Source organism: Erithacus rubecula, assembly GCF_903797595.1.
Source record: "Erithacus rubecula genome assembly, chromosome: 3".
In the NCBI taxonomy this organism is placed as follows: Eukaryota; Metazoa; Chordata; class Aves; order Passeriformes; family Muscicapidae; genus Erithacus; species Erithacus rubecula.
In genome coordinates, this window is record NC_136689.1 from 3,984,456 (window position 1) to 3,999,852 (window position 15,397).

A 15,397-nucleotide genomic window follows, 5' to 3' on the forward strand; every position below is an offset into this window, starting at 1 on the left:
GGGCAGTACAACAGGAATATTTTGTGAGCTGAAATTCTTTAAGATCTGCTGATGTGATTCTCCCTAATTCCTGAGGAGTTACCAGAGAGATGTCTATAAAGCAAAGATGAAGAAACTTTGACCTGTTTTGGGGGAAGGCTGCCTGCTCACATGGAGGAGCAGGAGAAATCCTGCCCAGTGCCCAAAACCACCCACATATTTATCAGTGATCAGAAAAAAAAAACATTTCTGAAACTGCACACTCATTAATTCAAACCCTGCTTCAGACAGGATGGAAGTTTGGAAATTATCCAGATGTTTTATCTCACCTCAGCAGGATGGATTCTCTAGAGAGAAACCAAAATCTTAACAACTGAGACATTTTCATGCCTTTCTTATCTTCTGACAGGCTCAGCCAGCAAGCTGAATCTTGAGAATTTAGAAGTGTACATCCCTGACCAGATTAAATATACCTTGGGAGTATTAAATCAATCATACTAGTCCAGGCTTGGGTGCAATGTTGTGTATCTACCATGAATCTGGAAAGGTTTTTTTTCTTAATTTCCACTTTTTTTTGTTTGTTTATACCTGTCACTTTGCATCCTCCTCCTCTCAGATGGTGAAGATCTGGGTTTACAATTGCCAAAACCAAAAAAATTCAGCCAGACTTAGGCTTTGACATGCAGCTGTGGCACACAAAACTCCTAAAACCCCTGAGACTTCAACTTTGTTTCCCTTTTTCTTGCATTATCCATGTTTGCATCTCATTTTCTGCTTCGTGGCAAAATTTGGCATCGATTATGAAGAAAGATCTTAACACACCCACATCAAAAGCATTGTGCTGGCCTAACTTAGTGGGAATCAATTAATCTGAGCACTAAAACCTGAGAGCCTTTCCTTGGTACATGAAAAGCAGCCAGGAGTTCACCAGGTGAGGTGTCCAAGCCAGGCTGAAAACTGTAGGACACCCTGACCTCAGCCACCAGCAAATCCTTTTTCTGCTTGTTCCCATTACCTGGAAAATCTTCTTGGCATGGTAGTCATCAACTTCAATGTTCACTTCTTTCAAGAAGTCTTTGAGCTCTTTCAGGCTCATCTTGTTGTCTTTGTTTTTGTCAGCTTTCCTCAGGCAGGTGTGAATCCAGCTGCAGGGTGATGTAAGGAAATCTTTCCAGGTCAGTGCCTAGCCTCAACACCTGAACACCTTCTGCTGCACATAGTAGGGGGGAATCCTCTTCTAATCCTCTTCTACAGGCTCTGAGCCACCTCTCCAGCTGCTGAAAATTAGCAGCAGCTGACAGCACCTCACCTTCTGCTCCCACTGAGCACAATGGTGCCTTGGCAGAAGGAAAATGTGCTCTGATACAACTGATGGTGACCTGGGACAAGCTTTTCACCATCTGGCCAAGGCTGGATCTGCTCTCTTTACCCTGTAGGGGTTTCTGGCCACAGCCAGAAACAGTTTGATTTCTCTTTAATGACAGAAAGTACATTCTGCTCCAGATGGTTAAAAGGGGATAAAGGAAAGAATGAAAAGAGTTCCCAAGAGAAGCTTGGTAAACTCATTGTCATGGATTTGTTCAATATTTAGTGTGTCACAATAAACTCCAGAAGTATCAATAATAATTTTTGAACTCACCTTCAGCATAATTTTAGGGATTTCTACTTATATCTCCTAAGAAATTTGTTGTGAATGAATCAAACCAAACTTTGTGGGTCCTGCCTTCTTCCCCTGATGAAATGCACAGGGTCAGTTACTGTGCTGTACTGTGATAATATTTCAGAAGAGCTTGGACTTTAATAACTTCAGTATATCTATGGATCTGGAGTAACTGCTATAAAAATGATCTTCTTAATGTGATGTCAGATAATTTGAACTGGGTCTCCTATTTTCTTTCAGTCTCTAAAATCATGTTAGACAGCTGAAACACACTGCAGTTTTAAACACCAAAAAACTTCATGCTTTTTGCATCATGGAACTGACTGCCTAATTTGCTTTACTGTCAAATAAGAAAGGTCATCCAGAAAAATATCTACTTTTCAATAGGAAAAAAAAAAATTACCAAAGTAAGAATTTGATCTCCAAGAATAACCTTCCATGTCTCACATAGGAAACAATGCTTCAAACTCATTCCAGAAAAACTTCCAAAAAAATGCCCAATCTGAATGTTAATCAGAGTAAAGCTCAGGATCAGCAATAGCAGCTGAGGCATACAGTGCTGTAACATTTAAACTGGGCCTTTGAAAATGACCCTGAAAAAGGGCATTAACAGCCTTAGGGGCTGTAAACACAACCCTGAAACAATGTTTACCAGAGCTACCCCTGCAATGAAATATTTCCCAGTGATGGGGATATGTGTAAACTGTTAGTGAGTATTGTTTGTCTCATGGAAATTTGAACTTTCTGACTTTAAAAATTTTGGCAGGTGCTAAGCAATGACCTCACCCCACATCCTGGTCATATTAATATTCCCCTTCTTCAGACATGGAAACCAAAATAGAGGCTGAATTTCCCAAGGACAGTCCAGAGCCCTGAACTAGGGTCTGGCTTGGAGTGATTCATCCAGAAAATCCAGTTTGAGTCATGAAGCTCCCATGAGCAGAGGATGCTGTGCTGGGAGAACACCACAGCCACCCTGGGGTGCAGAACACCCCCTCCACCAGCTCTGCTCCAGACAGGGTCTGCTCAGACTGTCACCTGTGCCACCCACAGGTCTGCTCAGACTGCCACTGTCACCCTGGTGCCACCCACTCACACCTGACCCTGCACCTTGGATCCCCTTCCCAGCCTTCCCTAAAAACAACAGGCAGGAGGAACACCCAACTCTGCTGAGCCAAGAGGAAATCCAGTCTGCCACAGCCAGAGGTGAGCAATGGGGGTGGACAGAAACTATTATTTTGTGCATAGAAACTAATGGTTTTGTGCTAACCACTGTGAAAAAAACCACATTTTTTAAAGAGTCTGCATAATTTCCTCTGATAATGAGCACCAGAGGTCATGCACATACCCCAAGTCCTCTCTGGAAGGCAAAATGTGGGCAGTAAATGCAAAAGAGTATGCCCAGGTCCTACCTGTGAATGGAGGATGCTTTTCTCTTAGACCCCTTCCCAGGAGGCTGAGAAATGCAGGAGGGAATCAGAGAGCCCAGGAAGAGCCCAGGCACACAGTGTGGATCCTCTTGCTGCAAGGGCAAGCAGCAAAGAGAGAAAAAGGAAAGTACAGACAACTAAGATCTCAGTAAATAGCAGCATTCTGGCCCCAAAATACCCAAACTCCCCATCCACCTGGATCCCCTCAGCTGGGGGTGAGCTTAGTGCTCTCATCTGGTACAAACACCATTTTCCAGTCCTGGCTGTGGGTCTTCCTTTCAGCTTCTGCCCTTCTGTGGGCCAGAGTGGATAGGAAAGCTGCTCCCATTTCTGTCCACACACAGGGAGAGGCTGCCTCCTGCCTCTTGTTTTTAAAGGACATGCCAGCTCCAGGGCTACCAGCTTTCTCTGAGTTCCAGTCATCCCTCTTTGGTTTCTATCTGGCAGATATCCCATGAATGTGCTCAGAACAGAAATGCTGCAGAACTTCTGGTAAGTGCTTTTAAACCAGAAGAAAAGCTCACACATAAACCCCAGAACTGAAGCAGACACTGCCACTCTGCTCAAATGAAAAGTCCTCTGTATTTTCTGTCTAAAGTCTTCCCTCTGCACACATACCTGCAATATTTGCTAAATGACCTATGCCAGCTTGATGCAAGGTTGAATCTGAGGCTTATTAAAACAGAAATCTGTATATAAGAACATCAGAAATGCTCATCAAGCATGTGGGAGTTTTATCAGAGTGGGAATATAGGACTGGAAAAATACATCAGACACTGAATCCAGTCCCTTTCTACCACAGGCAACTCCACTGAATTCCAAAGTGAACGAGCCCCATCTGAAACCAGAAGAGTTTTTGCTTTCAATCCTTGTTTTCAAAAACTTGCACATTCTTTACTTGTTTTTCTAGGCTTTGAGAGGCTGGAAAAGATACCCTGCAAGGCAATTCTCCAGCCATGGGGGACAGGCAGGGGACACAACACTTCCCATCTCCTGACTCGTCCCCTTCTGTGCTCACAGATGCAGAGAACACTCCTGAGGTTTAAGGAAGATCTGAGCAAGCCCACACTGCCAAGCAAACCCAGTGAAGGCAGACTAAATTTAAAATCCCAGGCTTTAATTAAACATCATCAAATTTCAAATGAGAAATCATGCTGTTCTGTAATTCCAGGTTACGTTAAATGGCCTGAGACAAGCCCAGATTGGAAGCCAGCACTGCACAGTAATTACTCTTCCAGAAATATGTTTTGCCTACCCACCCTATTTAGCTTCAATTCTGCTTTCCAAAGACAGAAAGGCACTTTTCCATGCTGGAAATTTACAGCCTTCTTCCTTTGCAAATGTCATTGTTATTTTTCCCCCCTTAACAATCTTGTCTCTTCTTACAGGCAAGTTTTTCAGCAATATATTTAATTTGATATCCTCCAGGGACAACTTTCTGTAGCCCAGATTTTTTCCCCTACACACTGTGGGGTGGCTGAGGAGTGACCTTACAGCCCAGAGCTTGAAAAACCACTCAAAAAAATATACTTATAATGCAGGAGATAAACAGGACATCCCAGGCACATCAGAACTAATGGAGTCTGATTCCTTTAAGTGAACAGTGCTGTGGCTGTTCAGACCTCAGAGAATCCACAGAAGAGTAAAGGCTGATGAAAGCTCAGCATTTATGCACCATCTCCTTCTCCATCAGTACATTATTACCCAGAAGAGAACCCACATGGAATGAAAACTTAACTGAGGGCACGACTTCCTGGTGCCTGCTCAGATTTCAGCTCCAGCTTTGTGATTTTTGCCAGCTGAGGATTTTGCATCCCCTCTCCTCTCCAATGTTTGGTGTCAAACAAGGCATGAAGCCCACCAAGCCTTTTCTTCCCAAGAGTGATATCTGTTTTCTTCTCTGATAGCTGAATATCTACCTTTGGGAAGCTTAAAGGAACCTAATATTTTACTATTACTGTGGTTTTGTCAAATCAGGGTGAAATCAGCCAACAGCTTCAGATGTCACAGTCAGAGTTCCAGACACACAGGGACTGAAGAAAATCCATCCAAAACTGCACCCACAGATATTCTCCCTTTTTTTACATGAGATCTCTGTTTGCAAAGCAACTTATTGAGTGAAATGCAGCCCCAGGGAAAATTCTCTGTGAATTCAGCAGAGCCAGAATTTCACCCAATAACCAGCCCCTCTCCATTTCATAATCAATTCACTCTCCTCTCCTGCTCTGTGCCTTTTCCTTTCTGATCTCTGCATTGTCACTAGAGCAACTGCAGATTTTTTCAGGGTAAAACTTCCTTCCATGCTGAGGCTAATAAGGAGTAATTTCACTCGAGTCAGTGGAGCTCCCCTGGAGTAAATTGGGCAGCGAGAAGAGGAGAATCAGTTCCCTCTCCTTGTATTACCAAGAAACACAGTAAACAGAGCAGGCTTTTCATGCCCTGCCAAAAAGTGCCTGTCCTGGAGTTTACTGCAATGCAAGTGAAACAGACCCCTGAAGAACACAAAAAAAATAATGATTGTTTTATCTGGAGCTCCATGAAAGAGGGAATTCTTTGCTTAAGGAGCCACATTAAGCCTGACTCCACTCACTGTTATCACTGTAAAACAGAGGGGAAAAGCATTGGAAACCAGAGGGAGCTTGCCTGGGTGCAAAATCAGTGAGAAGAAAAACCCCAGTACCCAAGGGCCAACAGGGAAAAAAGGAGGTTATCCCCACCCACACAGAAAGACAAGTGCATCTTTGTCCATGATTAATCCCTTTATAAGCAAAGGATACTGCTGGAGTTTCTGTTTCTGGTTCATGGAGTTGCTGTGGGCTATGATTTTCCCAAGGCCAGCAATCCAGTGGTTGGCATCATCCTCTGAGCTTGCAATGAGGTCCAGGTTTTTCCTCTGGTCTTTGAAGATGATGGAAAAGCAGCGATACTCCGGGACATCCTTGGCGTATTTTTCCATCCCCTCTGTTTTATGGCCTGACCTCACATCCCGGATATCTTCAATGGAGACTGTGGAAAGAAAGCAGAGCCTGCTGTCAGCAGGGGTTCACTCAGCCTTATCTCTGCTTGCTGAGGGATATTAAAAAATTATTCTTTCTCCTTTTCCTGAAATCTCTGGAGGGTTCCCTTCCCCAGGTTTTGGTACTAAAGAAAATTCAACTCAAAAGGATCAGAAAGAGCAAGAAACTTTAAAAACAAAACCTGTTTCTCTATGTTCTTTATTTAATAAAGAAGCATAATAGGTGCCATACTGTGATGTCCTGTTCATGTGACACAAATCACAGCCAAGAGTTTGGTTTCAAGTCCTTGGAGCATCCCTGATTTGAGCATCCCCTAATTCATTCCACCCGAGCATGAAGAGTGGAGCTGTGCCTCCCTGTGAACATCACCCCACAGGAAAATCCTAAAACCACAGAATGGTTTGGGTTGGAAGGGACCTTAAAGATAATCCAGTTCCAAACCCCTGAAAAGGACAGGGACACCTTCCACTAGATCAGGTTGCTCCAAGCCCCATCCAGCTGGCCTTGAACAGTTCCAGGGATGAGAAGTCCCCAGTCTCTCTGGGCAAAATAAGAGGTGACTTCAATAAGAGGAGGGTGAGGAACAAAACTGTCCTTCTTTAGGTTGCAAAAATAGTGAGAAGGTAAAATTTAAGATCCCATCTCCATTAGAGTAGTGTGAATTAAGGAGGCAAAAACCAAAAATTCAGAGAAGTCTGGTGTCACCATACTCCATCCTAACCCCTGTCAAGGGGTTTTATCCTCCTTACTGTAAGAAATCAAGACACTGTTTTAAAGATCATCCTTCCCTGCTTTCATCTGTGCTCTTCAACTGGTGGAAATGAACCCTGAAGTTGCTGCAAGTTTGCTAAATGCACACACAAGTCAATCCAGAGGGAGCAGAGTATAAAGAGACTTTTATTAAACAAATATAAGCAGCAGTGACAACCCTAAAATGCCCTTGAGAGTAATGCCCTCAAACTGGGCTGGTGATTCCAGCACCCAGAGCCTCTTTTTGTCTTTCATGGGTCACTTCAGACATCTACAAAGCACTGGCACAGGTTGCCCTCAGCAGTTGTGGATGCCCCATTCCCTGGAAATGTTCAAGGCCATGTTGGATGGGCTTGAAGCAACCTGGTTTGGAGTTCTGTTTAAAAAGCAGTGCATGAATATAAAATATCCCCAAAGTTTAGCTGAATAGGAGAAACTTGCCCTTAAACATGCATTTCACCATTAAAATGCCCAGCTCATTCAAAGTCAACACTAGAAAAACCCAACTCAGCATCCACCTGCACATTTTTGTCATGGCTGCCTTAGGATCATCCAAAATTCATCAGATACTCATTAGAGGTTTGAAAACTTTGCTTCCCAGAGAAATCATGATCATGCTCAGCTGCTGGGAAAAAAAAAAAAAAAAAAAAAAAAAGAAAAAAACTTGCAAAAAAACATCCAAAATTTCAGTCTTCAAAAATCAGTGACTTTCCAAAAGCAACACTTAACATTTGCTCCAAGTTCTCACCAGATTCTGGGGTGGTCAAACACCTTCCACAGCACTTTGCTAGTTTGGTTCCTACACAAGAACACATCATGAGGAGCTCCCTGGGGCTGGCAAAGCTCTTCCCTGACAATTATGAGTTGTTATCTCTGTGTGGTCTTTGATTATCACTTCCTAAAGGCCAACAGAGGGGAGGGGAGGAAAAGGCTGGGTTGGGATGGGCTGCTGTGGAATTATATTATCTGGCCAATTTACCTTCGAGTAAGTTTATGGGTTTGAGTACAAAAAACAGCTTAAAAAGAAAAAAAAGGCTGCAATTCCTCCACAGCTGGGCCTTGCCCTTTAACCAGGACATTAATCTAATTATTCCACCTTGTGCCTAAGGTGGAACTTTGCCTTTAATGTAAAGCATCTTACTGTGTATGGCCAGATTCAGTTCAATCAAGAAGTCTAAAGTTTATTTAGGCTTCTTTTACAGCCAGTGGGAAATAAAGTAGCCTTTAGAACACAGCTGCTCTGTCCTATTCAAACAAAAACTTCAGGGTAAGGTAAGATTTACCCTTAATCCATGGCTCCAGTGGACCCTTGACCAGAAAGAAGTGCAGGCTGGGCATCTCATATGTCCATAATATGGGATTCTCCTCCTCCCCAGATCTCTCCTGCTCATGGCAGGGAAGTGGAAGGATCATCCTGTTATTCCTCTCCACCTGCCAGCTGCTCACCACCGCTTGGCTCACAAGAGCTATTGTCCTGCAGACTGGCTCCTTAGTCTGCTTGTGCAATCAGTCCCTAAACTTGGGGTTGGCAATGGCCTCGTGTTTCCAAGACCAGAAAATCTGATGTTAAATACTGGAAATTTAGAATGGATTCTTTGGAAACCATTACGTGGCTGCACGAATCCACTGGAAAAGAGAGCTGTGTGGGAGGAAAAAAAGATTGAAAACCTGTGTCTGGAAGGGCTGCCTTTTCAGGGGGTGCTGAGAAGAGGATGATTTTGATAAAGGAGCTCCTCAATACAGAAAGGGTACAAGGAAGGCTGAAGAGCAGGACTGATGTCTATTGTAGTCACACAAGAGAGAAGAGAGAAACTATCACCACAGGAACTATTAAACACAGGGCACTTTTTATAGCTTTCCATAGCTTGGTTGTGTGTACTGTTTTCATCTATCAATAAAAAAGCTGAAGCCAAAGGACTCAGCCCAAGCCATCTGCTAAAGTTATCTCTTTTCTGGAAAATCTTAACCCAGCATGAGTACTTTATCAGCTGCTCCCAGGCAGTGACTGTACTCTATTAGGAGTCCCTAACTGTGTGTTCAGCTGAGCTATCTGCAAGGAGAAATCAAAAATAACTGGGGGACAGAGATGTTTCACAGCAGAGGAACACTGGCAGCAAACTGCCATCAATCACAACTCCCTGCAGCCTCCCTGTTCCTTCCCCATCACGCCACAGTGGGGAGATAACCACAAGCAGAGGAGAATCTGGAAAGTTTGCATCTACTCCTGAGTGTTTGTGTCTGCTGAGGAGGTGGTTTTTGTAGAGAGGCCAAAAGATGACACACAGCACAAGGAAGGCTGTGTTCTTCCTGGCTACAGACACAGTCACACAGGTTGCACATCCTGGTCAGCTCTCCTGGCTGCTGAGGATGCTGCTGGACAGTCAAAGGCTGACACAGACACACAGCTGCCTTCCCTGGAGACAGTGAAACTGCTCCTGTCTGAACTATTCCCAGGGAGATGCTGAGAACTCTCTTTCTACCCCTCCTTTCAGTCTTCATCCCTGCTCTTGTGCTTCTCCCTTGCTGATTTTCAGTTTTTTGCCCTTCTCCTCTTTCACCCATGGCATCAGTAGGCAGGGGTCACTCAGGCATTCAGGATTCTTTAGACAGCCCAGGGTATTTTCAAGCAACCAACATTTATCTTTTGGGTATCTTTCTTGATTTGGATTCCTCTCTTCATGACTTTCAAGGAGCTTGGTGTTACACTTGCAAACTCATCTCCTCATGCAGAAGAAACACCTCTTAAAGGAAATCAGCTGGATGATCTTTAAGGTCCCTTCCAACCCAAGCCCCTCTATGATTCTGGTGTAGAAGAGCCACAGGATGAGCCCGACAACGTTCCTAGTGATGAAAGCACTTGTCTGAGAGAGGAGCCCTGGCCTCTCCATCTCTTCCCTCACCACTGCTCCACAGCTGAAATGTCCAGACCACGCTGGGAGCACGAGCAGTAACACTTTGTTAATCCTAAGGAATAGAGGGAAAGGAGGAGCAAAGGCAGAGAGCAATCCCTTTGTTTTCCTCCTGCTTGATAGGCAGCCCTTTGAGATGAGACATTTTGTCGAGAGTATTTGTCAGGAGAGAAAGTAAGAAACTGAATCTGCATTTCCTGCAAACTACTGAGCATGTGAAGGACAAAGGCTGGCAGGTGTTTTTCCTTTCTTGTGCCTTTGCTGGTGCAGGGGAAGAGGAGGGTCCCTGTATGGGCACTGCCCAAACAGCCTTCCTTGAGTTACTCCTTGGGGAAGGGGGCAGCTTTTCACTGAGGGGGAAGAACTCAGATCCTTGCCTTATCCCACCCCCTGCAGTACCAGGTGATCTGTGCAGTGTGGCATTCAGTCACGCTGGATTACTCCATCCCACTCTAACTGGCTCAGCAATCACTTCTGTTCACTGTCAAAAAATGCAGATGAGAAATGTGCCTAGCTGCCCAGAGCCTGCACACCACCCTGCATGTCTGCAGAGAGGCCAGACCTCACCAGCTGCCCTTGGCTCAGCCTCCTGTCAGGAGCAGATGAAAGCTGCTGCCTGATCCAGGACCATCCTGCAGAGATGCTCCACGGGGGTCAAACATGCTGAGTGTGCCCCATGTGCTGCTTCTCACTTTAGTTTCACCCCAGGAAGAGCCATTCAGCTGATTTTGTTTTCACCGGGGGGGCTGATGCTAATGGCCAAACGCAGTTGGGATCAGGACCTTTGGAATCAGCAGGAGCTGAAGCACTGTCAGGAATACCAAAGGCTATCCATCCATCACCCTCATCCCTGAGGGATATCTAACACAATGACTCAGGGTGGGTTCAGCATGAGCCCAGCCCTGCTGGCATTGCTCTTTCACCTCCCTGTGTGTGAATTACAGCAGGTCCCAGCTGCTGATTCCTCATCCATTCCCTTCCCCACTGCCCTGCACTGACACGCTCAGCAGGTTGTTCTCACTCCAGATCTGCTGCACAGCACTCTGCCCTCATTGCTGGCATGTGTTTACCAGCTGGCAACCAGTGACACAATGCACATGCAATTTTACAGGTTGTTTGGAAATACCCTTTCATATTAGGTACTTACCTTATACAAAAGGTCTTTATATGGGTATAAAGTCTTCCAGTCTACCCATCATTGAGGCATTGAAGCAAAGACAGTGATCTCTATTTGCATTCCTTCCACACAACCAAGGCCCTGCAAACTATTTTGGCCACCAGTTCCTACTTCCCCTGCCATCACAGCACTGCTAAATTTGGCTGTGAGGCTCTCAACACTTTGCATTTAACATATGCTGCAGAGAATAAGGTCAATACTTGTCAGTGATGAAAACCATCCATTGGCCTGGTTCAGAACTCAATCGAAGGAACAGGCAGCTCTGCATCTGACATGACATGCTGGATGGCTTGAGTGGCTTTGATAAAAGCTAATGAGAGCTGCAGACAGATGGGTTTGTTTTCACAGCTGACGCCGCCCTGCATAACGCACTCGCATCAGCAAATATCCTTCCAGGGATAAATGCAAGTCTGACCATGAAAGCAATGATTCCTCAAGAAGCTGCAGAAGGAAGCTGTTGGTGCAGCCAGCTACCTGCTGGGTGCACATAGGTTGCTGAGAGTTTCTGTTGACTTTAGACACTTATCAGGAACAATTTCGAGCTTTTGCTTCGTGACTCGAGCAAACACCAAGCAATATTACATCCTTCCTGTTCCTCTGCAAGCAAGTTCAGGACAGTAATTCAATGGAGACAATCATTCATTCTTCCATGAAAGTGATATGGAATGTTCACTGCATGGTATTGTAAGGATATTTATAAATTTCACAGCAAGCCAAAAGCAAAGGAAAAAGTTTTCTGCTTAACAGTGGTACTAGGCTATACAAATAAACCTTTTGTACTGTGTTTAAACCAAGCAAAAAATATTTTATAACTGTGCCTGAAACCAGAGGAACAGAAACAAATTCTGTGCATTTTTAACAGTGAGAATTACGAATTACCAGATCAAAAGATCAATTTCATGACTTTAAGTAATAATACAGTCATCACTTGCAACACTCAGTAGTGCAACTGAGTTTAGCTCACCTCCCAAAACTGATTATGTTAACCAAAAAACAGAAAAAGAAAAAAACCCAACAATAATAGTTTTTACGTAAAGCTTTTGGGCAGAAAGGGAAATATTTCAGCTGCAGCTCCTGACGTTCTCTCTTGACTTCACTGCTCTGACTCAAGGATGCAGCCCCAGTGACTCATCCCTGGTGCAGTGTGTGAAGCTTTTCTGGCTGCCATGGAGAACAGTGCAGACACACAGCACAGGAGGTGCCAAAGCACCATCTCTGGGGCCCCACTGCAGCACCCCTAAAATTAACTGACCCATTCAGCCTTTTCCCTCTGCCTTTGAACACTCTGCTCCTCCACCAACTGCTCAAAGGGATGATTCACTGGAAAGTTTTCAACCATTCCCACAAATCCCCAAGTTGAGAGAGTTTTTAAAGGGATTGAGTCTGGCTTAAGTGAGCTCACACTAGGGATTACAGCTGGTTTAAGAAAATACTTTCAGAAATCAATTTCACTGAAAGCAGCAAATGCCTTTTGGCTTTTTTTTTTTTTTTTTTTACCTACATGAGATCTGAAACAAGACAGTTCTACTGACAGTGCTGCTGCTCTGCCCCCTTTGGCTCTCCTCCCTCACACCACAGTGATGCTCAGCAATGAACTGCCTCAGAATGAACTGTTTTCCAGCTCTCTTGCACAAATCTTTTCTTTGCCCCAAAACTGTTAATCCAGCTGCTTTAATTCTGTTTCTGGAGGCCAGGGAGAAAGCACTGTAAAAGCCTCATGGGCCAAAGAAGCATCCACCCTACACATCAGTTAGGATAATGAGAACAGCATGTGTTTGTGGATCTGCTTGTAGCTCAGCCACAGGAAGGGGCAACCTGTAGTGAAAAATGGATTTTTAAAGGTGCCTCTGAGCAATCCCTGGAGCCCAGCACCTCTGTGTTTCTGCTGGAGGTAACCAGAGAGTACACACAGGGCAGAACATGTTTGTTGGAAAACTGACTTCAGATGCTTCAAGGACTTTTGGGAAAAAAAAAAAAAAAAAAAAAAAAAAAAAAAAAAAAAAAAAAAAAAAAAAAAAAAAAAAAATTGAAAGTGCCCTGGGGCCGAAATGGAACATACTGAAAAATAAGGAATTATTGACAATAAGGAAAAAATGGATTATTCTATGAGATCAGAAACAATTTTGGAAGGACAGCTTATCCCCAAAGCCCGGTTTGGATAATGCAGCTATGAAGACAACATCTGATTGAAATTCCTAGTTGTTTAAAATAAAGACAACAGAGGAAGGTACTGCTTATACCCCATGTATCTGATCCAGGCAACATCTGCTCCTGTCACAGCCCTGATAAGTGGGGTTTTTTGAACTTCAGACATCTGAGATTCTTCTAACCTTGGCAGCCCCCAGTTTTATCTACTGGACTCCATCACACAATGGTTTACAAATAGCTTTTCCACATGGTCATAAGACTACCAAAAGGAATAACAAAAAACTATCCAAACAAAAACATAACCTTTAGTCTACCCAGACCTCCCTCCTGTGAGGTGCATCCATCTCTGTCAGCAATGCTGCAGATAAGATTAGACCTGCTGCTAAACCTCCCAATTTCCATTCTGCTCATCCTTTTTTCCATCCTGCAAAGGGAGCTTATCTGCAGCTTTAGAAAGGCTTTGTCCTGGGGAGCAAAGTCAGAGTCTATTAACAAAAAAATGTGACTCTCTGCAGAGACTCTCCCTGAAGTCCCTGATTTTGGGTCTCAAATCATGAACCTGCACTCTTCCTCTGATGTGAGAGCCTTCCCACTGGACCAAATGAGGAGGAAGATGTGGTGACAGAGCCACAGGCAGGGGTAATCCACTCTGTACCAGCACCCAAAGCAGCCTGGTGAAGTTAAAAGCTCCAGAATAAAACTCCAACACAGTGATAACTCTGGAAACTCATGAGTGGAAGATCTCAGAGGATCAATAAAAGAGAAAGGCAAAGGGAAACATGACCAGAAGATTGAGGGAAGTGATTTTGTCCCTCTTGGTTGAGAGAAGTGATTTTGTCCCTCTCCTCTGCTCTCATGACACAGCACCTCCAATATTGCAGCTCTGGGGTCTCCAAGGATGTGAATCTGTTGGAGCAAGCCCAGAGGAACCACAAAGATGCTCCAAGGGCTCGAGCCCTCTGCTTTGCTCAGCTGGGGGTGTTCAACCTGAAGAGAAGCCTCAGGGAGGCATCAGAGCCCCCCTCTGTACCTAAAGGGGCTCCAAGAGATCAGGGGAGGGAGTTCTGTCAAGGGATGTGATGGGACAAAGGGGAATGGCTTCACACTGCCAGAAGGCAGGGTTAGATCAGCTCTAAGGCAGTGATTCTTTACAGTGAGGGAAGTGGGGCTCTGGCACAGGCTGCCCACAGGAGCTGTGGCTGTCCACATCCCTGGAAACGTTCAAGTCTCTTCCAAACCAAACCATTCTGATTTTAGGAAAATGGACCTCTTTGGTTTTCTGGTTTAGGACTTGGCAGGGGTCAGCACTCATCTCTCTCATTGACTTTCCAGGTTCAGGTGTGGTAGCAGCCCCAAGGTGCCCCCCAGCCCTCCCAAGAGTGTGGCACAGGAGTGCAGGCACAGGTTCACATCCTCCCAGGAGCACAAGGGACACAGCCTGCCCTGCTCCCACTGCCATGTGGCCACAGCCTGGCCAGGACAAGCTCTGCCTCTACTGACTTGTCTCCATGATGACAAAAATAAAATAGAATTCTTTCCCTGGGAAAGGTGTGCCTGCATGGAGTGTCAAGGAGCAGGCACGTGCTGGGAGCCACCAGGTGCCATTGCTCCATCTCCACGTGTCCCTGGGGACACTCCCAGGGCACAGCACCTTCTCCTGCCCACAGTGGCACTGCCTGCCTCCAGTAGTGTGGCAATGCTGGCTGTGCCCAGTTACCAGAGTGTATCTGGAGTGCTGTAAACCCACACCCACTCAGACACACCCCCAGCTCAAAGTGTTTGATCTTTTCTTTATAAAACAGTCACAGTCTCACCCCTTCTCCATGTCACTGCCACAGCCATGGACCCACAGGGCTCCTCCAGGCAAACAACAGGGTACCTGGAACCACAGCACAAGGATCCTTCCCATTTCCTTCCAAGGACTAGGTGGGGTCAGGACTGGTGCTGTAGGTGCTCTCAGACCCCATAATTTGGAAACTGCTGGCTCAGAGCACAGGAAAGGGAGCTCTGAAAGTCATTCTTCTCAACTCACACCCTTATTTGATTTACAGCCAGTTATATTAGCAAGATATATTACACAGAGAAAGATATATATTTATCTGGGAAAGGACTTTGGTTTTATATGGGACAGAGCTCAGCAGAGCAGGCATTCCCAGAGAGCAAACACTCACTGAGGACTTTCTGTTTGGTGTTGTTATGATGGGTTGTTGCACTGGGACACCTGAAGAGCCCAGCTGAGCTCAGGACCCACCAGGCTGGGCAGCCAAACACCCAGGAGGGGACAGCCTCCAACCCAAGCTTCAGAGGAGCTCCAACTGCAGCCTTGC

At 45.1% G+C, this 15,397-nt stretch overlaps 1 protein-coding gene across 2 annotated transcripts in view; it reads right to left on the reverse strand.

Moving 5' to 3' along the window:
* PLCD1 (phospholipase C delta 1) overlaps positions 1-15,397 on the reverse strand; it is a 49,519-nt gene that overhangs the window by 20,797 nt on the left and 13,325 nt on the right. For both annotated transcript variants that reach the window (XM_079300534.1, XM_079300533.1), the window contains exons 3-4: positions 5,847-6,075; positions 995-1,124 (exon numbers count right to left, since the gene is read on the reverse strand). In XM_079300534.1, the coding sequence (XP_079156660.1) occupies positions 995-1,124; positions 5,847-6,075 (359 nt within the window). The remainder of the gene's footprint in view (positions 1-994; positions 1,125-5,846; positions 6,076-15,397) is intronic.